At 47.0% G+C, this 25,039-nt stretch overlaps 1 protein-coding gene across 1 annotated transcript in view; it reads right to left on the reverse strand.

The window, feature by feature from the left end:
- Positions 1-25,039, reverse strand: part of NCAPG (non-SMC condensin I complex subunit G) — a 228,311-nt gene that overhangs the window by 197,957 nt on the left and 5,315 nt on the right. The window contains exon 2 of the mRNA XM_069202226.1: positions 12,145-12,260. Within this exon, the coding sequence (XP_069058327.1) occupies positions 12,145-12,255 (111 nt within the window). The 5' untranslated portion in view covers positions 12,256-12,260. The remainder of the gene's footprint in view (positions 1-12,144; positions 12,261-25,039) is intronic.

Raw genomic sequence — 25,039 nt, forward strand, 5'->3', positions numbered from 1 at the left:
ATCGTCCGTCCGTACGTCAAAATGGGTCAGGGTGCTGTTGCTGCGTAGCTCTCCCAGCACGTGTAATCCTGCGGCGTGTCAGGTTTCCAGCTCTGCTGTGAATGTGGGGTTCCTAGATGTGGCCATGTGTGAGATGGAGACTGCAATAACAACAGACTGCAACGCCTACGAGTAGGGACGCTGGTGCCCTTGTACACGTGATCGGGTGGAATATGTTATACACATTACATAGCGTCCGTGGTGGCAGCGTGATAGCCGTGTCTGACAACTGCAGGCCCGAGAGCCACCTGTTTTAATTGAGAGACTAAATAATACGGTTCCAGATTTGGCACTGTAAACCGGCTTGGTCCATTCGATAGTGACACTGTACTGGGGCCCCTTGTAACAGATGAATTCCCTGATCATGGGCTCGACTTCCCTGAAGCACTCGGTCAGGACATATATAGGTACGTTGGAGAAATAATATAAAAGCCAGGGGAGAACTATCACCTTTAGGAGGGCCACTCACCCAGTCACCGATAGTTGCAGTGCCTGCCAGAAGGTCATCTGGGCTCGAATAGAAGTGGCTGCGTGCTTGAGAATCCCATCCTATAGGTGTTTCACAGAGTGGTATATTCGAACACCCAGGTATTGAAACGTCCTGAGCTGCCAAAGAATGGGCACACCAGAGAGCAGAGGCCCAGATCTTGTGATTCCAGTGCGAAGGGGAATAAGCAGCACTTCGCCCAATTCACACGCAGGCCAGACAGGGAGGCAACACGCTACAGAATTTCAGCGATTTCATCAGGGGTATCGGAGATGTTTCTGAGATATAGGAGGAGGTCCTACGCATACCGGGACAAAATATGTGGCCCATCACCCAGTGGAATGCCCCAGGCCTCTCCCGACGCCAGAGTTCTGCTACCAGTGGCTCCATCACCAGTGAGAAGAGCGACGGGGAAAGGGGGCGGAGCTGGCAGGTCCCCCTGCCACTCTGGATCAGCCTGGAAATAGAGGAGCCAGTTTTGCCTCTGATCAGGGGCTGAGCATATAGCAACTGCACTAGGCGCAGAAATCGGGAGCCAAGACCACATCAGTGCCGTACCTGGGACAAGAAAGGCCTTTTCAGCTTATCAAAGGCCTTTTTAGGATCCAATACAAAAAAATCCAGCTTCAGGCCAGGTTTGTGTTGAATATTTCATGAAACGGAAGAAATGCCCGAGTCTCATCGGAGTAACGCGCGCTCGTACAAACACGTTTTGCTCCGAATGGACCAGGGGTGCTAAGAGAGTCTCCAGGGTTTTAGCCTGGATTTTGTAATGTCTTGCACATGGCTAGTGGTCTATAGGGGCCCATTTCCGTTCCGTCTCTTCCGGGCTTAGGGAGGGAGATCAGCAATGCCTCACGCTGGGAAGCGGTCAGAGCAGCCGCAGACAGCACCTCCTCATACATGTACAGCAGATGAGGAGCAATCATGGGGGCGAAGGCTTTATAAACTTTTGCTAGGAGGCTCTCAGAGCCTTGAGTTCAGAGTGTGTAAGCTTTCCTGTATCTCAAATGGCGTTATAGGGTTGTCCAACTCTGCTCGGTTGAGAGGCAGGGAGAGTTGGGAGAAAAATGCGTCAAAGTCCGTGGAGACGATTGGTACAACAGTGTATATTGTTGTGTAAGCTCATTGTGCATCTCACGCTGGGTGTGTAATAGAGGTCTGGCAGCAGAGCACAGGGTCCTGTATTGCGCCGGTTTCATGCTGTAGAAGCACATCTTCCACTGGAGTTAAGTCACTTTTAATAGATCTGCGCATCTTTTGAAAGTGACTTAACTGCTTCCCCAGGCAATGACCCCGCATGGTGAACTTAAATGCGTCCCAGTCAAGGAGCCATGAGGACACAGTGTTGTCATTACAGTCAAAATATTCGGTTATGGCAGTGCCCAGGGATGTCCAAAAGAAGATATCCTCCAGTGCCAGTCGCCAAATGGGGACGGAACTGTCCCATGTTAGCTGTAAATGTTGAGGGTTTTGATCGGAATAGGTACACCCCAGATAGTCAGTATGCAGCACTGTGGGTCTCAGATTGTTTGTGCAGAGAATTCGATTTAGTCGTATGTGCAATTGGTGCAGGGCAGAACAGAACGAATATACCATAATCATGGCATTTCGATGACGCCAAATGTCAGTCAAATGCCAGTGCTGGAGCCAGTCTCATAACAAGCGTGCAGCATACAACGCAGGCGTAGTGTGAAATGGCGGGAAGGATCGATCAAGCCCGGGTCTATGACACTACTGAAGTCCCCACCTATGAGCCACGGAAAGCCACTCCAGCAGGAGAATGCGCCAGACAACCTGTTAAGGAAGGAAATTTATTTTGCGTTTGGTGCATAAATAGACACCAATAAGAGTATGCACCCATCTAAATGTCCACGTACAAACTGGTAGCAGCCATCTATGTCGATAACCTGTTCATTGGCCACACAGGTGGTACCAGGCCTAATTCATATAAAGGCTACTGTAGCTTATGAGGAGAAATGAGTTGCAAATTGTTGTCCTCGCCAACACCGCTGCAACCTAATGGCCTCTGGGAGTGTGGGTGTGTTTCTTGCAAAAGCGCAATGTGAACGGAATGCCTTTTGAGGTATGAGTAAATGGAGTACACCTACGCGCAGGCATGTGTATACCTCTCACATTCCATGTGAGGATGTTAGTTGGGGCCATTGGTGGTTAATGAGGGTTTAATAATGCACCTGTTCAAAGAGAAGCCACGAGGGCAACCTACAGTCAGCAGCTGGTTCGCAGGGGGGAAGCAAAAAGTGGGGCTCCATCCATCCATGCGGTTGAAAACTAACATATGCCACCAGAACAGTGAATAGGAATACCATAAGAGCAGGACACCCAGTATCTGCCCAAACTACTGAACTCTGCCTTCTGGCCCAACAAGGGACGCAGAAAAAAGTACCTACAAGGAGGCTTCTCAAGGGAGTCCAACAACAAAAGCCCCAGATACAACAAGTGTGCAGGCAATAACAGGATATTTGGCATAGCATGTTTCATAACAGTACAATGAAATGTGTGCAGGTTTTGGCAATCAGCTTAATCGGGTGAGAATGTCAGGAGTGGGGGGGGCAGGAGGGGTGGAAGACATTGGATAAGAAAAGGGAGGGAATGAGAGAAGAGCGAGTGTGGTATCCTCCAAAGTACTTGACAATTTCAGGCAATTAACGATTACACATAAGTATAGTCAGGTTATTTGGAACATCAGCAAGGAATAACATGTATATGTAAGCGTGCAGGTGGGGATCCAGGACAGCTTTCAACTCCCACTATTTAATCTGCTGTCTGCAGTGTCACAGTGGGCAGGGCCCCGTATCAGCCTCTGAGTGACCACCACTTGGAGAGTTATCCTCGTTACCAGTGTGAGGGAAGCTGGCCTGGTGTGTGGTGGGTGCCTAAGGTACATATACCTTATACCAGGTCCAGGTATACCCTCTTAGTGAAGGGAAGTGTAGGCAGTGTCTAGAAGCCAGGCTCTCTAGAGGTAGCTGTGGATGAGCAGCCAAGGCTTATCTAGGAGACTTGCAAAGCTCAAGCAATACCACTGTAGTCACACTGCACTAACACACATGAAAGAAAACACTCAGTTATACAAAAATAAAGGTACTTTATTTTTGGAACACAATACCACAAAATACAAGAAGGGCAACCCTCCAATAGGAGGTAAGTAATACACTAAACATATACACTAGTAGTCAGAAATAGGCAAGGAAAAGGTTAGAAAACTGTGCAAATAGCAATAACCAATGTTGGCCCTAGGGGAGCACAAACGATATACTAAAAATATGGAATGCGAACACAGGAGCCCAAACTAGGTAAGTAGAATGTGTAGAGGGGAGCTAGAGGTACCAGAAAACCATAGAGGTAGGTAACACAATACTCCCCAGCGACCAGGAATGCAGGAGTAAATCACTGTATTTTCCCCAATCCACCCAAATGAAGGAAAAGAAGTAAAATAATATACCCAGACAAGACTGCAAGAAAACCAGTGGTGGATTCCTGAAGAAAGAAGGCCTGTGGAGAGAGGGGACCAAGTCCAAGAGTCTGAGAAGTAGGAGCTACTGCCCACCCAGCTGTACTTGCAAGAGTTGGTCAACAGTGATGAAGAACAGGTCAGCACTGCAGCCCCGGAGCCAGAGAAGAGTTCCTGATGGGTGCAGATGATGTCCCACGCTAGAATGAAGATTGCAGATGGTTGTCAGTGCAGGTATTCCACCAACAGGCATTGGCAAAGACAAATTCACGGTTAGTGGAAAAGGGGTGCTGCCGGGGACCAGTAAGGCCCAGGAGGACTCAACCTAGGAGGGAGAGAGCCTACAGGAGCAGAGGCAGAATGCACAAGAGTCCCACAGGACAGGGGTACTCGAGTCGCAGGAGCAGCCCAGGCAGCACTTCAAAAAGAGGATCCCATGCCACCGGAGAACCATGCAGGAGTCTGTGCTTGGCAGGAAGGAGTGCTGGGGGTGGAGCTACACGTTGCCTGAAGATCCCTTTGGAGGAGATGCAAACAAGCTTTGGCAGCTGCAAGAGACGCGGTGCACGGGGGTGCTGTCCTGCGAGGGAAGGCAAAGGCTTACCTCCACCAAAGTTGGACAGCTGGCAGAGAGGACCAAGAGGACTACTTCGGACCACCACCTGTGATGAAGGATCCACGCAGCTCAAGATGAGGGGAAATCCACACAGCTGGTCGTCGCTTGCTGTAGGTGCCGGGGAGTGACTCCTTCACGCCAAGGGAGATTCCTCCTCCTTCTTGTGCAGGCTGAAGAGTTGCAGTCCTCCTAGGATGCCCTGCCAGTGAAATGTTGCAAAGCTGGCAGGTAACAAATTTGCAGAAGAATCTTCTTCGTTGTAGCAGCGTTGGTCAGTTCCTGGAGGGTCCAATCCCAGTTCCAGTGGCCAGAAGTCGAAGTGGACTTTGCAGACGAATCCTTCTGAATTCTTTCAAGCCGAATCTGAGGACCCACTGAAGAAAGAGACCCTAAATAGCCCTAAAAAGGGGATTGGTTACCTAACCAGGTAAGCACCTATCAGGAAGGGGCTCTGACGTCACCTGCCTGGCCACTCAGATGCTCCCAGAGTTCCCTGGCAAGCTTGGAAACAAGATGGCAGAACCCAGGGACCCCCTGGAGGAGCTCTGGGCACCACTCCTGGGGTGGTGATGGACAAGTCCGCGCCAAAGCAGGGACTGTGGGTCCCTGAACCGGTGTGGACTGGTTTATGCACGGAGGGCACCAAATGTGTCCTTCAAAGCAAATTAGTGGCTTGGGGAGGCTACCCATTCCAAGCCAGTCACGCCTATTTCCAAAGGGAGAGAGTGTTGCCTCCCTCTCCCAAAGGAAATCCTTTGTTGTGCTTTCCTGGGCTTGATCAGATCAAGCACCAGGAGGGCAGAAACCTCTCTGAGGGGTGGCAGCAGCTGGGTTGCCGAGAAAACCCTGTAAGAATGGTGGTGGCAATGCTGTGGGTCCTTTAAGGTGCCCCCAGAGTGCATGGAATCATACTTCCAATACTTGCAACAGTATTGGGGTATAATTTCAACATGTTTGATACCGAACATGCCCAAGTTCGTATTTACCATTAGGTAGCTGGACATAGGTAGTGACCCATGACCAGTACATGTTTAAAATGGCATCCCCACACTCACAAAGACCAGGAAAATGGATTTGGAGTTTGGGGGGGCACCTCTGCTAGTGCAGGAGTGCCCTCACACACAGGTACCTGCACCCTGCCCTCTGGGCTGAGAGGGCATACCATAGGGGTGACTTACAGTGACCTGTAGTGAAAACGGGTGCATGCACCTGTTTCACTCAGACTTTAATGGCAGGCCTGCAGAACCCTTTGCATGGGCTCCCTATGGGTGGCAGAATAACTGCTGCAGCCCATAGGGATCCCCTGGAACCCCACTGCACTGGGTACCATATACTAGGGACTTACATGGGGGATCGCTATGCCAATTGTGGGAAGAAAAAGGTACAATTTACAGGAGAGTGCAAAACTAAGGGGGTCCTGGTTACCAGGATCCCAGTAGACAGTCAAACACACTGACAACAAGCAGAAAATTGGGGTAACCATGTCAAGAAAGAGGATACTTTCCTACACCGTACCATCAAGTCACTCTAGGCCTGAGACATGTGTTGCCTCTCTGTTAGATGTGGCAAGGCACAGTGAGGTCTTGTAAAATCTGTTCTTGATCAGGAACGTGCCTTGACCGCGAAGAGGGATTCCTACAGAGTCCTCTGCCTCAACGATGGCCAGGATGACCCCCTGCGATCCCCTCTAGGTCCCCAGTGATACTTGTTGGCAGGCCAGGCCCTTCGACTCCAACCACTCCCAAGCAGCTTCAGGGGGTGTCAAATAAACGCGTTTTCCCCACGATCACAACTCGTCGCCTCACAGGTGAAAGGAGGGAGTACTTCAAATTGAGGTTTTGTAAACTGACACTTCACAGATAGGAAGGAGCTCCTCTGCTTCTGTATGCAATGGTATAGTCAGAGAAAAACATGACTTTGGCATTGTCTACTTGGATGGATAGGAGTGCCCTCGCCTCACGTAATATAGAGTCCTTGTCTACATTATGAAGCAAGCGGAACAGGAGAGGTCTCTGATTCGACCTCAGCAGCAGGGCAGCGGCAGGACCTGATGATCTCACTCAATAGAGAAGAACTGTGTGAGTGCCTTAGTCGGAACTAGTTCATGTATCCACTGCTCTACACAGGAGACAGCATCACGACTCTCCACTCCTTCTGGGAGACCTACCAGATGAATATTGTTTCTCCTGGACCATCCCTCAGCATCTTTCACTCTACGGTCCAAAGCAGCAACTCAGTCAAGTAATGTCTGCACAGAGGTTGCTACCTGGTGAGTCTCAGGAGTAAGGTCATGCAGGGTGTGTTACAGGGAGCGGGTCCTATCTGCCAGTTTACTATGGTTCGCATAAAGTAAGGAGAGGTTGGTGACCACAATGTCAATCTTGTGTTCCAGGGATGTTCTGGTTTGGTCCAGGGATGCACCAAGACGCTCCACCACCACCACCACCACCAGAACAGCATCCAGCTTTCGGCCAGTGGATCCGAGGAGCCGGATCCTGACACCAGGGAGTTATTGCCGGTCTCAGAACGCAAGCAACCCATATCATAAGTTACTGAGGGCTAGCGGCCAAGACTAGAGAAGCTGGGTGAAACGTTGTAAGTTCTTGGGCACCAGCAGCTAGCTGCCAGTTCCTCAGGTACTGTCAGTCTGTGGCCATAGTACAGTTGGGTGTTGCAGAAAGCTGGGCGGCAGTTGGAGGGGGTTGAGTACATCATCAGGGGGTTCACTATTGCGGGAGGACAACGCTGCAGGTCCAAGGAAAGAAGGTCCGCCCGCCCGCGCCAAGTAACTCCCCTGGAGGCACAGCTGTATAAGCGGCCCCAAGTAGTAGTTAGTGGTACCACCAGTGCGGGCCGCTCCACCAAGTGAGCGCAGCCACCATGCTAGTCTTTCCCCCTGCATGGCTCTACCCGGCCGCGGGCCAACTCATCGTCCCTTCTCCAGCACGGGTCCACCAGCTTCGCTCCATCAGATGTCGCACCTCTAGGAGACTCGGCTCCTGCCCATGGGCAAAGTAGAGCCGCCTCCTGTGATCCACACCCTGCCTTGACCGCTGCTGTCTGCCGTGGGCACCAGCAGGTCCAGGCCACACGTGCAGGCAGCACGGATGTCTTGTTCAGAGATTCCTGGTCTTCCATACATACTGCAGGACTCTCAGAGATTCACAGTCAAGTTTCCAGCAACATGTTATCTTGCAGCACCCAATGTGATGCCTGCAGGCCAGTTAGAGCCCGTCCACCCATCGGCTATCAACGTAAAGTATAATAACTTAATAGGTAGCTCCCAAGAGCAGTGAGCAACCTTAAATATAGCAGGAAAACTGCTACCACAGCAGAACCGCCTGGAGGTCAATGCAGCCCTGTTCACACCACCTGTACTATAAGGCCCTCACCCAGCTAGTAAGGGGAAAAAAAATCAGCCAGAACAGTTTCACAATAGATTTAAGAGGTCAACGCTATAAGGCTTGATGTCTTGTGCCATATCCCACTCATATTCAGAACTCCATTTCAACGTTCTAGGACATAATCTATAACAGCCATTACATTTTACTAACAACAATAGAGGGGGCAGTCCTAATCATATCATTACAAACCTCTCAAATACACTCACAGGGATGAAATTATGCTTTGCTTAGGTCTATGAACTACAAACTTTTAAAACTTAAGTCACTAATAATGGTTTAATGAAGGGCATGTAGTTAAGTTCTGCCATTAGTATGGGACACTCCTTTTCAATTGATCATTTATGGTTTGAGAAGGGAAAGGGGAGTGAGGAAGGAAGTGTTGGGAGTACAACAATTTTTTTAAAAAGTATTTACAAACATTTTCTATGGTCATTCCAATAAAGGAAATATATACAAGGCAGCTCCTAAAATAACTTACAGTAACTATGCTTATCACAGTGGAAATAGGAAAACCGCAAACTGATTTCTTAATGAACTAAAAACAGTTTCTGAAATGTCCAAATACACATGTTCACCATACTATATCAATCAGTTAAACTCTCCATTGAGTGGAAACAATATATACAGAAGTGCTCTGGCTATCTACAACTGTCATCAATTTTAGAGTATTACCTGGAATTTCTCAAAAGCCCATTAAGGCTGGAAATCTACTCCAAACAAATAGAAGTGTACTTGTGGAGACTGCAAGCTTTTTCCAGAGATTTGTGAACTCGGTGCTTTGTTCTGATGAAATTAAGTTGCTGCATCACCACTGGTCTGGTCAGCTGTATTCATTGTTGAGTGAAGAAGAGGACTCCCAGAATAATAGGTAGATACAAACCAACACCGATTTCTAGAGCAAGTGTGATGGCACAGAGGGAGTAATATTTATTTATTTTATTCACTTTAAGATGGCCATGTTGCTATCAGGTTTAAAAGATGATCAAAGAGGACAGATCCAGCTCTTGGTCCACCAAGCACTAAGGGCCAGATGCAGGAAACACTTTGCGACTCGCAAACGGCAAAATTTGACATTTGCGACTCGCAAATGCGTGTTTCCTTTGCAGAAATGCATTTTGCGAGTCGGGACCGACTCGCAAAATGTATTTCCGAATCGCAAATAGTAAGGGGTGTTCCCTTCTTATTTGCGATTCGTAGTGGTATGCAATACCATTTGCGACCGCATATGCGGTCGCAAATGGTGTCGCAGTTACCATCCACTTGAAGTGGATGGTAACCCACTCGCAAATTGGAAGGGGTCCCCATGGGACCCCTTCCCCTTTGTGAATGGACCACAAATTATTTTTTCAGGGCAGGTAGTGGTCCAAGGGACCACTACCTGCCCTGAAAAAATACCGAAACTAAAGGTTTCGGATTTTTTTTTAAGTGCAGCTCGTTTTCCTTTTAGGAAAACAGGCTACACTTAAAAAAAAAAAAAAACTGCTTTATTTATAAGAAGTCACGAACATGGGGGTCTGCTGACTACAGCAGGCCTCCATGTTTGCGAGTGCCCATAGTCGGTATGGGGCCGCAATTTGTGACCCACCTCATTAATATTAATAAGGTGGGTCTTTGCGACCCCATACCGACTCGCAGACGGTGTCTGAGACACCGTTCTGCATACCAATTTGCGAGTTGCAAATTGCGAGTCGGAAGGACTCGCAATTTGCAACTCGCAAATTGGATTTTTGCTACATCTGGCCTAATTTGGGCTCAGCATTAGCTCTTTGATCCAAAGGTGTCCATGTTCACAACACTTGCTGAAGTTTGTTTGGTTATCCATGTCAGTTTGGAGACAGGTGTAAATTTGGGTATTGCCTAAGTTGATCTGTAAGAGCACCTGATGATGACCAAGCAGCTGTGGCACTGTATGTGTATTGATTTGGAACACTGGTATGAGAGAGAAAAGCTCATCTTTATTTCTAAAGTCACATCATGCAAAGATAATTCTACATACAGATCCTATCGTCTACTAAGCAAAGAGTAGGACCATTTTAAGGAAGTACTACACAACCATTCCTATGCATGCTTTCTTGTACTGTGTGTTGCTGAGAGGTAAAGATGTTTCCCTACTCCTAACTTGCCTTCATCCTGGGTTATGAGGTATTATACTCCAATATCTGTCAAAGTGGTTTATTTTCCCCTAATGGGTTTAAACCCACACAGTGATCATGGAGAGAGAGGTTTTTTTCCCCTAATCTAGCTGCGCTCCTATTATTTCTTTCTGCAGACCAGATATTTGCCTGTTATTGGTCAGAAATTGTGGTTCCACCTCTTTTTTCCAAAAGAGACATGATAAAACATTTTTAAGTTGATTAGGAATAATATCCGTAAACAAGGGGCATGGTAAGCTGTTTTGTATAGGTTGCTCGCTGAATTGTAATGTAAATAGGATTAGTAGCGCGTGCTAATCACCCGCGAGGGCCTCTAGGCGCGGATTAGGTGCGAAGGATCAGAAGCATCAGACGAAGAGCCAGGCCTTTAGTTTTTTACGGAATGTTGTGAGCATGGTGGCTGTTCATATGTCCTTGGGGGAAGTCTTTCCAGGTCTTTCCTGCTAGGTAGGCAAATGAGCAGCCCCCCGTTGCTGCTTCTGCAAATGCAGGGAATGTGTGTGAGTGACAGCGAATATGAATGGAGGTTACCGGTCGGCAAGTGGAAGTGCAGTTGGTGGCTGAGGTGGGAGGGTCCATTCTGGTGTAGCACTTTGTAGGCGAGGGTGAATAACTTGAAATGGCAGCGTTTCTGGAAGGGGAGCCAGTGGTGTTCCCAGAGGTGAGGTGTGAGTGCAAAGGGGTAGGTTAAGGACAAGTCTTGCTGCAGCGTTTTGGATAGTTTGAAGCATGTGTGCAAGGTGGGTGGGTATTCCATAGTAGAGGGCGTTGCAATAGTCTAACTGGCTCGTGATTAATGCCTGGGTGAGTCTTTCTGGTGTGAAGGTGAAGCCATTTGAAAATTTCGGAGGAGGCTGAAGCAGGCAGATATAGAAGCGCTGATTTCAGATCTCATGAAGAGATTGGTGTCCAGGATGATGCCTAGGTTTCAAGCCCAGTCAGTGAGCGTAGGTCCTAGTTCGGTGGGTCAGCATGTGGTGTCTGGGGGAGTGTAGGGGGGTGCTTTGTTGATGGGACTGAATATCATGAATTTGGTTTTATCTGCATTGAAATAGTCTGGGTAATTTCACCTTACGCTTGTGATGCTAAATTACTTAATTACACCTGCTTGTGTAACATGGGTCAAAAACGTGAATGCAAGTGAATGCTAACAGAGAACGAGTGGCTAATGCTGTTCCTTTTCTGGTGCATTTAACGTTATTTTCTTTGCACAAAATGCATCCTTGGGTGCATCGCATTACCGCAGAGTAGATTGGTTTTAATACTAGTACTAAAGCAGATGAAGCTCCATTTCTTAATCTTGGAGCTACCCTACGTTCTGCAGCTGCCAACAGGACTAGAAGCCATTTCACTCAAACTTCCAAGTCCGAAAGGGACATGAACAGTATTCCCAACTTACTAAATGGCCGATTACAATCTCAGCGGTGAGACCGTCGGCCTGCCAATATGACCTTGGGGAGGTGGCCCAGAAGCTGGCGGCATCTCCACCGCTGTATTACTATGTTTACGTCGGGCAGACCTGCGAAAAGAGAACCACAGCATTGCCCTCGGTTCTCAGACCGTGCACAATCACAGTGTGCTGACAGGGGGAGCCTGTTTTGCCCATGACATGTGCAGTGCAGGTCAACACCCCTCCCCCCAACCCTGCCTTTCTGCCAGACATTTCAGGGCGGGACCCCGCCATAAAAATGCTGGTGGAGTGGAAAGTCGTGATCAGCACCGTGTCGAGCTTGGCACTGTTGTTGCGGACAACAACTTTCAACGCTGCCAACCTATCGGGATCTCTGATCCTGGAGATTGCGGCAGTGTTGTGGTGGTCCAACTGCCTGGATCGTAATCTGGCAGGCAGACCACCATGGATGCGGCAGTCGGACCACCACCGCAAGAACAGCAATCCAAGGGGCAGCTGTACTCATAATCAGATCCTTAGTTTGGTTATTTTACTTCCTACCAGTTAAGCACATACATACCTTGTTGTAGGTCTGTTTCAATGCCACCGCTAATTTAGCATGATTTTGATGTGGTTTCTGGGCCAAGTCAAAAGCTTCCTTGATTTGAAGTAATTTCTTTTCTGACGTCATGGTACCTTCATTGAAAATACAAAGAAAAAATGAATGCTTAATGATGTCCTTTCAAAAACAACATTCAGTTTACAGAAAAAATATGTTCAGTACATAGTTTCTACAAGTTTTAAAACTATTCTTTATTGGAATTTTAGTAAAGAACAGCAATACAACAACAGGGGTGAAATGGGGTGGCGGGAGGGGGATCCGGCATCGAAGCAGGTTAAAGTAAAGTCATCACATTGACCCACCAGTAAATGAATACATTCACAGCAGGAGCTATATAACATAACGCACATTGAATGCAGTCAGTGGACTGACCACTGTTAAGTCACTGACTCATACATTAGGCAGATGAGTGAGGAAGTGGGGCAGGGCATCAATGATGGTCGTGTGGATTACCAGGGAGGGGGAAAGAGTTGCCACCCAGGGGTTGGGGGCATTCAGCCGGAGGGGCGAGTCTCCCTGTCTTAGATATGTTAGTAGTGGTTCCCAGATGTCTTTGGGGCAGGAGCAAGGAGGCAGAGCTCCCAGTATGTGGAAAGTTGTTACAGGCAGTAAGTCACGTTCTGCAGCCAAGCCTCCACCACGGAAGCAGGAAATCTCCCCAGTGTATGGCCACCTGGCACTTGGCCAGGTGTAAGAGCATGGCAGTGAGGCACGGATCCCGTGGGAAGGAGGGACATCTGACATATCCAAGGAGGCCGACCAGGAGCCAGTGATAAGAAGCAGAGCAGAAAAACCCAGACCAGAAGTCAGCCACTAGTGGACACTCCCAAGAAAGGTGAAGGAAGGAGGCCTGAGGGGCAGCGAAGCGCAGACATCAGGCGTCCTCCACCAGACCCATATGATGAAGCAGTATTGGGGTGCAGTGTAGTTGGTGGAGGAATTTGAAAAGGATGAGGTTAAATTTATAATGAGAGGAGAAGGCCGCTGTTTGGCCACAACAATATTAACACTGGACATCTGTGATGGGGGGTTGGTATTTTCTTCCCAGGTGGTGCGAGACACCAGGGCAGTCCCCAGTGCTGTTTCTTGCACAATGGAGTAGAGATGAATGACCAGTCTGCGAGGCAATGGGCTAGTTAGTATGTGTTCAAGGGTGTGCAGTGTTGGAGTTGGAAGGAGGAATGTGCCATGCAGCGTGCAACATGTGCATCGGAGCTGGTGATAAAGGAAGATCTCAAGAGATAGGGGACGGCCCGAAAAGGGGTAGAAAGTGGTCATCGGGATATAGATCCGCAGAGATGTTTAAGCCATGTCCACATGCCCTTACCTCAGCCCCACTGGCCTGCAGTAGAGTATTGCGTGCTAAGGGAAGAGAGGACGCCTGCAGTCAGGAGAGGTTGGAGAACCACTGCATGCCATCCCATGCCAATCACACATATTCCACCATATCAATCTCAGTCTGAAGCAGTTTAGAGCGCCACATGATCCGCCTCAATAGTTGTGTGTGACTTAAATTTCATGGGGAAGATCCAAATGTTATTGTAATGAGCCCAAGACCCCCTTCTGGAAGGGCAGGGTGAGTGTCCCCCATCCGATCTGCAGTTGCTGGACGGCCCAGATCAGAGCGACTAGGTTAGAGCGCATTCACCATAAAAAGCGTGCAGTGGGTGGGATTTGTATGTTTATAAATAGGTACAGAAACCTGGGTAGAATGGCTATTTTTGCAATGGCTATCCAACCAGTCATGGATCAAGTCCACACTGGAATCCTCTCTTCCAGCCACTCCATGGTGCGGCTATAGTTGGCTTTCTAGAGTTCATCAAATGCCCAGGTGGCGCACTGGTTCAGAGGCCCATTGCAGCGGTTAATCTGTAGCAAACTGTTGTGTACACTTAGTGAGGGGAAAGTGTGGTCTTGGCCCAGTTGACATGGACACCTAAGCATCCACCGAAATGTATGACCTTGCAAATAACTGGGCCTGGTTTCCCTTGGAGTTTGCGAATATATGCCGTCCTATCGTCCACATACATGGAGACCACCAGGCTCCTGCCATGAAACCGAGGCCTCTACGGACATGATATTGCCACAAACAGACAGCAAGAGTTGATACAATTTTAGTTGTTTTTAATTAAAGTTCCTGGTAGTTTTTTTTTTTACAAAAAAAAAAAAAAAAAAAAAAATCCACTCAACTTCTGTATTTAAAAAAAAAAAAAAAAAATGGAAACACACAGAAATTTGGTATTCTTTTGAGTGGCTCCCTGCTGTCAATTTCATTCGCCGAGTCTATATCAGGGCATTTTTTGACAGCACAAGGATTATGTATGGAAGTGCATAACAATAATGAAGCCTAAATACTTGCAGATGTGCAATTAATAGAAGTAAGGTGCTAAAGTTTTCAGATTAGTGTTTTTTGTTGTTCATGCCTACTTAGCTTGTTACAGCTATAAAAAAAATTTGATAGCATAGATCAGTCAAAAAATGTGACAATATACTAGTCAGAGGTTACTTTTTTTTTTAACGATTGCAAAATAAACATGAATACCAATAAGAAAAAAAATACAAATAAATAGAGGCAGCAAAGTGATCAAATGCCACCGTAAACCCAGGAGCAGGAATGATAATACGAAATTTCCTAGCTATCGTGAAGGAAAGTTTCAATTCTATTAAGGACACGGAGGCGAGGATTATGCAAATCTTTCTTCACTCTTTATTCAACAGCAAGTTCAAAGTTAAACAAAAAATGAACAGAAAAACTACAAGTTCCATGAGCCCGCCGCCATGGTAACGAGTATCCAATGAGGTGCCCTCCTTCACGTCAGTATAAATGGCCCGAGACACGTCACACTTCCTCGACTTCACTGCGGAAGGACTCCTGGTAGAGTCAATTGGTCGTAGTTTCGGAACCTAAAAAATAGGAGCAATTAGATGCAAGTCCGATAGAACACAGTAAAACCCACCAAAGGCAGCAAAGTTATGGACTCAAAACACATATAAATGAAAATATATATCTGAATCAAGTGTTTTCCTGAAAATTTAAAACATGAGCAGAATAACCAATAAACAAAGGCATAAACGCAAGTATACCACCTTGCTACGCAGATAGACGTAATCGGGAGGGAACATATCCGCGAAATGTATGTGGGTGGGATAATCCTCGCCTCCGTGTCCTTAATAGAATTGAAACTTTCCTTCACGATAGCTAGGAAATTTCGTATTCTATCACAGGACCGGAGGCGAGGATTATGCAAGTTCAAAGCTTACTTACCACCAGTGCGGCTGCGTCATGAATTGGTTTAAAGTAAAACGTCTTAAAAGTAGACTCTGAAGACCAATCAGCAGCATGCATGATGTCCTCCAATCTGCCCCCCACCTGTATGGCTTTGGACGCCATAGCTCCCCGAGTAGAATGAGCCCCAAAAACTCGAATATCTATACCTGCCTCAGAGAGAATCCACCGGATCCATCTGGCAATGGAGGGAGAAGAAACCGCCCTAAACGGCCTCTTAATCGAAATCAACAATTGAGTCTCACCTGGGGGTCTACAAGAACTGGTTACCTCCTCATAGACTTTGAGACATCTAACCACACAAAGCCTCGGGGAATCAGGAAAAACGGGATAGGACACCGACCTGATATTATTCTTTGTCCTCCTTGCAATAGTAAACGTGACTCCTTCCGGAGTAAAGGCTCGAGCGGAAACATCCAGTGCTCTGATATCTGACACACGCTTACAGGAAATGAGGCAGAGAAGCATGGCTAATTTTGCCGACAATTCCTTCATTGACAAATATTGGTTGTCCCGCCAAGAGGATAAGAGATTAAGAACCAAGTTCACATCCCAGAGCCCCGAATATCTAGGTTGTGGAGGTCTGGAGAGTCTAATACCCCTAAGAAGTTTACAAACCCAGGGATGCCCCCCAATCGGGAGATTATTCAGGGGAGGATGGCCCGCCGAGATGGCTGAGCGAAAAGAATTGATGGTGCGATACGCTAAGCCGGATGCAGCTAATTCCGCCAGGAAATTGATGATGTCGGCAATGCTGGCCCCCATGGGATCGCAGTGTTTGCCCACACACCAACTAGACCACCTATTCCATGCTGATCTATATCGTTTGCATGTACCAGGGGCCCAGGCCTGTGCGATGAAGTTATTAGCTTCCTGCGAAAGCCGGTTGTTTTGCCAATGATGCCGGAAATCTTCCAAGCTATGAGGGGAAGATGACCTTGAAGGATTAGAGGGTGGCAGCACCCCGACGGATCCAGGAGTATCGAGGGAAAATCCGGGAGGCGAAGAGGACACTCGCACGAGAGTTCCAGCAGAGTCGGGAACCATGCCTGTGATCTCCACCAGGGGGTTATTAGAATCACCGTCGCCTCTTGGCGGCGAACTTGAGCAGCAACCCGCGGGATAAGAAGAAACGGGGGAAAAGCATAACCCTGAAGCGTGCCCCAATGTTGGAGAAACGCATCTACTGCCATCGCCCCCGGATCCGGACGCCAGCTGAAGTATAGGGGAAGCTGGGCATTCCAACGAGACGCAAAGAGATCCACTGAACAGGGACCCCAATGATCCATGATCGCCTGAAAAACCGAGCGATGTAGTCGCCAATCGCTGGGATCCCGGAGAAAGCGAGAATTCCAGTCTGCCCACACATTCTGGGTTCCCGGAAGATACTCCGCTGTGACTGAGATTTGATGTTGAAGGCAAAAATGCCAAAAATCTATCGCTAGCCCCGCTAGGGCTCTTGATCTTGTCCCCCCTAAACGATTTATGTATTGCACTGCCGATACGTTGTCCATCCGTAGTAGAACTACGCATGAGACCTTGTTTCTCGTGAGGGACCTGATTGCAAAAGAACCCGCCAGGAGCTCCAGGCAGTTGATATGCATGGTTAGTTCCTGCGGGGTCCAGCGTCCCCCCAACGAGATGTCCCCGCAACGAGCCCCCCATCCCTGGCGACTGGCGTCTGACTCGATCACCAGATCCGGGGCCGCCCCAAAGATGGCCTTGCCATTCCATGCCTCCATGTGGTCCAGCCACCAGCACAACTCCGTCCTGGCCTCTTGGGACAGGGAGATCAACTCGGAGTACGTCACCCCTCGGCGAAGGTGAAACGCTTTCAAGCGTTGCAGGGCTCTGTAGTGTAGGGGACCCGGAAAAATGGCTTGAATCGAAGACGAAAGCAGGCCTACTACTCTGGCTAACTGGCGTAGAGAGATCTGGTCCCGTTGCAGGACCTTTCTCAGTTCCTTCTTTATTTTGGAAATCTTTGTCGCCGGGAGACTGAGAGACGCTGAGCGGGAATCCACTAGAAACCCTAGGAAGACTAACGATTGAGACGGGGTAAGTTGCGACTTCTGTTGGTTGATCACAAAACCAAGGTCCTGGAAAAGCGCAATAGTTGTGTTCAGATTGAACATCAACCGAGACCTGGACTAATCCATCAAAAGGATGTCGTCCAGATAAATTATGAGGCGAATGCCTTGTAACCTCAGAGTTTCCACTACTGGTTTGAGAAGTTTTGTGAAGCACCATGGCGCCGACGACAGGCCGAAGGGGAGTGTGGTGAATTCGAACACCTGGTTGTTCCATAAGAATTGCAGGAATCTGCGATGGGGTGGAAAAATAGGGACCGTGAGGTACGCGTCCTTGAGATCTAGACGAACCATCCAGTCCCCCTGCAAGAGGAGGTCGCGGAGCAAGTGAATACCCTCCATCTTGAAATGTCTGTAAACCACCCACTCGTTGAAAGCACGAAGATTGATAACGGGACGAAACCCTTTGTCCTTCTTTTCCACCAAGAAGATGTTGCTTACGAAGCCTGTGGGGTGAAGGGAAGTAAAGGAAATGGCACCTTTGTGAAGAAGGGCCTGAACCTCTAAATCTATGAGTTCTGAGTCTTCTGCCGAGAACGCGATGGGCTGAGGCAGTTTCTCCTGAAATGGGGTACCCCAGAATTCTATTTGAAAACCTGAGACAGTTTGTAGAACCCATGCGTCGGAGGTAATGCGCCTCCAATTGTCCCTGAAAAACCTCAATCTCCCGCCAAAATTTGTTGGGAAAAAAGGGATAAGCCTCACCCGAGGGACCTCCTGGGGCATTATATGCTCCTCGTGTATTTCTGGAACCTCTGCCTCTTCCCCTGCCTCTGTTGGGGAAGAAAGTTCCTTGTCTGCCGTCCCTCCAACCGTTGTTGCGGAAGGAGCTGGGGCCTTGCTGGAAAGGACGGCCGGAAGAGCGACCCCTGCCTCGCCCGGCCCCGCCAAAAACCTTGTTGGGGAAAACCTTCTTAATCGAAGATTGCGCTTTATCCAAAGCTGAAAACGTAGCCACAAATTTTCCCAACTCTTTCACAAAGGGATCGCCAAATAAATTGCCTTGGGCAACAGCCCCTGCCTCCGAGTTAGACAGTTCCCCTAACTTGGGGTCGATTTTGATCAGTAAAGATCTGCGTCTTTCTGCAGAGATGGCACAGTTCGCGTTGCCCAGAAGACAAACAGCTCTCTGAGCCCATCCCGCAATGATGTCCGTCTGAAGGGGAGTGTTTGCTTGCTTGGCCCGCTCCGCCAATTGAATAATTTGTGTGAGGGGACCTAACACATCAAGAAGTTTATCCTGGCATGCCCTCCAGGAGCGATCAATCCCTTTCTTGGGATCCTTGGTGTACTTGGAGAAAAACGTACACATTTTTGGGTCAATAACTGGCGTGAGAGCGACCTTATCTGATAAAGACGGGCGTGGGCACTCCGCCCGTAGACGAGCGCGCACCTCTTTGTCCAGAGGTTGCCTAATTTTACCGGCGACATATTCAGCCACCTTGTGGTCTGGACGCCACTCCGAGGAACGCGGATGGTAGATACCCTCCGGTTCAAACATATCGGAGTCAGAATCGGCGTGATCCGAAGGATCTGGTAGGGTAGCACCCGGACGCCAAGGGCGACCCGAGTCGTCATCTAGAGATGATGAGTCCTCATCTGAACCTCCCATGAAGCCTTTGGGGGATCCCCGATCAGGGTTCCATAGTTGGTGAAGCTTGTCACCCAATACTCCGGGCAAACGGTCCTCCCGGGAGGGTACGCGCTTATGCGCGCGCGCACTCTTGGGATTGGGTGAAAATACCCCATCCCCCAGGTGCCCCGCGTCGCGCTTGCGCATTTTCCTGGGGGCTGAAAGGGTAGAGGAATCACCCTCTGCTCCCGTCACACCAAACATGCCCGTACCTCTGGACACCTGTTCAGTAAGCTTAGCTACAGTATCCCTAAGAGGGGCCAAAGCGTGAGAAATAGCCTGGGAAAACAAAGTGTCCACTCCGGGGGGAAGGGTACGGTGAGAGGGACCCTCACCTGGGGACATGTTGGGAAAAGGTTCATTCTCTTGGGAGGAATGCATAATGAGGACTATGACAGAGTGTACACCCAACAAAATATATACAATATATAGGGTAAAATCCCTACCCCCTCTGTCACTGACAGTAAGTCAAGAAAATAATGCCTTCCCTAATGGGGTAATTCTTACCCAAACGGGTGTCAGGGTAGGGAAGATGAAAAAATGCACCAGGGTGGCAACATGCAATAGAGGAGAAACCCTCAAACCTGGGAAGAAAAGTGGTTAATGCAGATATGCCTGCTAAGAGACTGAGTGTGTCATCTGGCAGGCCTGGAAATCAAACCCTGCTTGTCTGGGTGAAAGGCAGGAACCTAACTCCCTGGACACAACAGGTTTCCCCAAAAGCAAACGCGAAGCGCGAGCCACGCGCTGAAAGCAACGCGCTCTTCGAGAACGAAGAAACACAGCGCGCGCTCCCTCTGGTGGCCCCGACGTGTATTAACACGCCGAGGGCCGAAAGGAAATTAAGCGCTCGAGCGGCCCGTCCGTTCCGGACCGCTCGTGGCGAGAAAGCGGCTACAGAAAGCCCCGTAAGACAATTGAGCGGCAGCGCGTCAAGGCAAGGAAACAAGCTCCCAACGGAGGCAGAAAAAGCACTTATCTGAGCAGTGAAGAAAGAGGAAGTGTGACGTGTCTCGGGCCATTTATACTGACGTGAAGGAGGGCACCTCATTGGATACTCGTTACCATGGCGGCGGGCTCATGGAACTTGTAGTTTTTCTGTTCATTTTTTGTTTAACTTTGAACTTGCTGTTGAATAAAGAGTGAAGAAAGATTTGCATAATCCTCGCCTCCGGTCCTGTGATAGAATTTAAAAGCACAATTTGACAACAGCACTAGACCTGGGTCCTAAGCGCCTCAATTGTATATCTCAGTCTGCATGCTCTACTCCCAACAGGCTACTTTGATTTTCATTTCATTTGGGTTGGCAGGAGTATAGACGCTAAAGTATCCAAACCGCCTCCGAAATTTTGTGACCATGTACAGCTCACCAGTCACTGCAATGATCCCTTAGAATCAGTGATACTCAAAGTACGGCCCGGGGGCCAAATGTGACCCTCCGGACCTTTACATGCGGCCCTCTACTCAACAGCAGCACCGGACTGCTGTTTACTCAACTCAGCACTAATATTAAAATATTAAATGATCTGGCAAGTATTCAGTTAAAGGTTCACTGAAGTTAAACTAAGGAATTAACTAGGATGTCCTGTACTGTTTAACTTTAGGAATACGTTCATTTTTAAAGACATCTTACAGCTAACGTGCAGAAATCGATAACGTCCCTTCATAATTCAAAAGTGCAAGACCGATGGACCTTAATACATCAGTTTATTTCAGTGCATTAAGTATTTTTTTAAGTGACAGTTTTTAAATATAATTTAGAAACATTAATGCATCCTCCCACCCTGACAACGGTGCAATTAGTGAACTAAGAGGCAAGTCAGTTAAGTGTACCTTTTGTGTGGTCTGGGTTGCTAATATACATGAACATTATAGGTTATTAAATCAAACACAGAATATTTTATACATAGCCTAAAGTCATGTATTTCAAGGTCCTTGTGATAATGAAGAGCAAGGAGGGAAAGGGGAAAAAAAAAAAAAATGTTTGGAATGGCACAATTCGGTTTAGTGTGGATTCCAGGATGAGCCCAGGTTTCTTGTTTCACAATGTGCAATTCAGCCACAACATGCTTCGCTTCCCCTACAATGATTCCCTCCCCCACCAAACCGCAGCCCTGTTACCATCAATGTGGCTCTGTCACACTACAAACCAAACGTTGTGACCCCTTGGAAAATGTTTGCGAGTGCCCATGCCCTAGACCAGGCTTCTCCAACTAGTAGCTTGTGAGCCATTAGCAGCTATCCAGCTATATTTGCAGCAGCTCTTCTGGCCACCCAGCCTACTAAATTAGCTGCTTTTGCTTCGCTGAATTAATATATTTAAACCAAAAGCGTTTATTTGAGAATAAAATGTGTGTATTTTCAGAATTCATAATACGAAGTTGGGAACAAATGGTTGCTTTTCCAAAATTCTTTTAAAGCAGAACTATAAATCTTGTGGAGTTGTAGAGAATTATTAATAATGATATTAGCTTGGTGCCACAGGCATTGCAGCTACGGCTGATGTATATTATCTACGTGAAGGGATTCCAAATTGACAAAGACTTAATAAGTTACTGCTGGCAGCCCTACCTGATGCACTGAGGTGATCACTGCCAGTACTCCTGGATAGTGTGCCCACTAATATAATCTTGCCCGGTGCGGACACAACTACAAGGCTAATAATGTTTCATTGAACGCAAGTAGCTCTTGTTACGAAAACATGGGAGACGCCAACCCTAGAGTATTTTCGTGGGCGGTGAGAGTTAGAGATCTGCAGGGTATCCAGCATCCTAAAACCTACAAGTGTGCACATATACCGGCCAGTAACAGCAGATAAGTAGGTTCAGCTTCTTTGCCCTATGAACAGCTTTCAAGAAAGAGCGCAGTGTTGGCAAAGTCAGGGCACATTTACCGCATTCGTGAGCAGTTTAAGAAGACTATTAATGGTGTGCAGATGATGGATCCACAAGCATCAACAAAGCCAAAAGATCTGGCCTTAACGTGCTTATGAATGCAAACACAGACAAGCACAAATGCCATTTACATGAGTTCGCACATTAAAGTCAGTCATCATGGCTCTGCTGAATGTTTGCACAGACAACATTCATTAACATTGTGCTTAAAATAAAATGTCATACAGTGGGTAGACGCGAAGTAGCTCAACAGCACGCTCTCCAATGTTCTCATATAATGAACAAGAGCACTGCCCAGTGCAGGCCATCTTCCACACAACCAGAACAAGTAGTCCCTCTTGTAGTTTTCTTCTTCTGCACTTGTTATAGGGCGCAGCATACTATTACAACAGAATACTCTGTTTGCATTTTCGCGTTACGTTTACGAGACAAGCTTAACGCAACCAGGCAAGCATGCATCGCCACATTATGTAAAATATTCCACAGAAATTAGACAGCAGTCTATATGAACTAACCTTCGTCATTTCATTAATGTTTTGGCTGTGGTGAAATCATTTTAACATTGAGTTTCAATAATCTAAACTTCAAGTTTTAATGTTTTATCAAATTTCCAATACTCTGATTGAGTGGTTTGTCTTGTCAAACGTTAGGGTAAGATATTTCACACACCATCCGACGGTTTTTAAAAGAAACGTCACGGGATAAAATAATTTAATAGTACCATATGCGGTCAATCAGGGGGTGGAAGGAAGGGGCAGTTTTCAACTTTTGGAATGCACGAATGGTCCACCCGACACTCCATTCCAACTAGAACTTTAATAAATCCATGTGATTTTGACACTGGCTTAAGAATTTTGAGCTTCCGCAAATTATTACAATCAAATCAATGTCCTAGCAACTACTTTCTCCACCACTGATCAGCAATGGTTTTGATGGGTACCATTTTGACAGATCAGTTACCTAGATAAGTAGATCATTGATAGATTGGGCCAAGCAGTTGAAGCATTTCAGTAAAGGCGTCCCTGAACCATTAATAGGTAGTGAAAAGTCATGCTAAAATAACAAATGTGCGTAAGCCCAATAAACGAAGATACAATCATTAACAAAGATTGAATCTCTTGACCACTTCACAAGCAACTGAATACCCAAGGCTGACCCCATCTCTCCTTCTTCACTAGCGGCTGATGTGCCTGGATACCAGAGAAAAGTACAAGACAGAAGTAACATTCCATCATGCACTCTCACTAGACCCGTACACAATGATGGATCTAGCAACAATCATGGACAGGTCTGGGGTTACTCGTGCTTACATCCAAAAGGGAAGTGGTGTTTTAGTTCATGCTAGTCTGGCCCAACTGAAGCTATACTAAAGCTCACTGCTCTAAGGCTGGTACTGCCACCTGTTGTGGAACAGTGAAAAAAAAAACACAATAGAAAAGAATGCAGCCCTGAGTAATTGCCAGTAGCTGAGATTTATTCAAGCATAGAGTCCATCAATTCAGTTTTTCTCTGTGTGGCTACTGCTAAACATGGTAATTAATTGGCGTTGGAAGCTGGCCTGGTGTGTGGCGAGCACCTATGGTGTTATCACCTTATACCAGGTATCCCCTTTCAGTGAAGTGTATGCAGTGTCTAGGACAGGGGTCTCCAACCTTTTCTGTAATGAGAACTACTTGGATCAGTGAAAATCTTTCTGAGATACCGAAGGCCAAGTAACTCGGGCATTGTTACCAGGCATCCCTTTGCCCAGCTTGACTGACTTTTCACCTAATGTCCATGAAACTCAATACTATGGTTTGAATAAAATACTGTGACCAAGAGGGACTAGGATAGGGCTGTTATGTGCAGTGACTGCATGTTCTGTTGGGATGTATGAACATCTGTGTTGTGTCCATCCTAAATGAGAGCCGGTGTTGGATGTACTTGTGGCACAGGACATACCTTTTGCAATATGTGGCACCGTTACATGTAGAACAGAAACATACAACCTTTTTATAATAAAAAAAAAAAGGGGAGAAATTTAAACTGCAGAAAAGTGTTCTGCAAAAAATGTTCATAAGAAGGATTTTTTTCTGCTCTTGATGGAACTTTTCTGCGCTTTAACTTTCTCCCATTAAAAATAAATGGCTATATTTTTCAGTTATGAACATGGCAACCTGTTTAATCAGCCAGTGGAAGAAAGATACCGGCTGTGTGTAAATGAGACTTTGAAATAGGAAAAAATGCAACTGAAGAGTTGACTTTATATGCTTTACATAAAAATAATGTTATGTTTCTCCCATGTCAAAGTGTATTTACAAACAGCAGGCCTTTTACTCCTAGTGGCCTGTAGATAGGGTGCCATTTGTTTAAATGTGAGGAATTTAAACTGAAGAAACATAAGTCATGAAACATTAGTACTTCATTGGCTTAATTTAAAGAGAAAACATTAAGACAATGTTTCATAGAAACACTTTTCTTCACTTTAAATGTCTCCCATTTAAAAGAAAAATGGTCAACCACCGGAAGCAAGATGTCTGCTGTGTGGTAAATGTGACACTTTGAAAAGGGGGAAAATTAAAATAAACAGTTAACTTAATCATTAAATAAACTCTTCATATTAAATTCCTCTCATTTAAAACCATCCAGACCTATCATTTTGTTCTCATGCTCCAATATTGATTTCAGAATGACTTAAGAATTAATTACCTCAGTGCTTCAGTTCTGAACCTCTGTGACCCACATGGGTCATAAATCGGAGTGAAGCGCTCCTCTTTATCAGGCTATCTGCAGCCTGATAGTAATATAAAACAAACACAGCCTTCCCTTAAGCAGGACACTTATTTATTGCAGTTCTTAGTTAAAAATTAACAGGAGTCTAGGAGCCACGCTGAAGGTTACTGCAAACTACTGGTAGCTCGCAATCGACTGGTTGGAGACACCTTGTCTAGGAAGCCAGGGCTCTCTAGAG

Source organism: Pleurodeles waltl, chromosome 1_2 (genome assembly GCF_031143425.1).
Source record: "Pleurodeles waltl isolate 20211129_DDA chromosome 1_2, aPleWal1.hap1.20221129, whole genome shotgun sequence".
NCBI lineage: Eukaryota > Metazoa > Chordata > Amphibia > Caudata > Salamandridae > Pleurodeles > Pleurodeles waltl.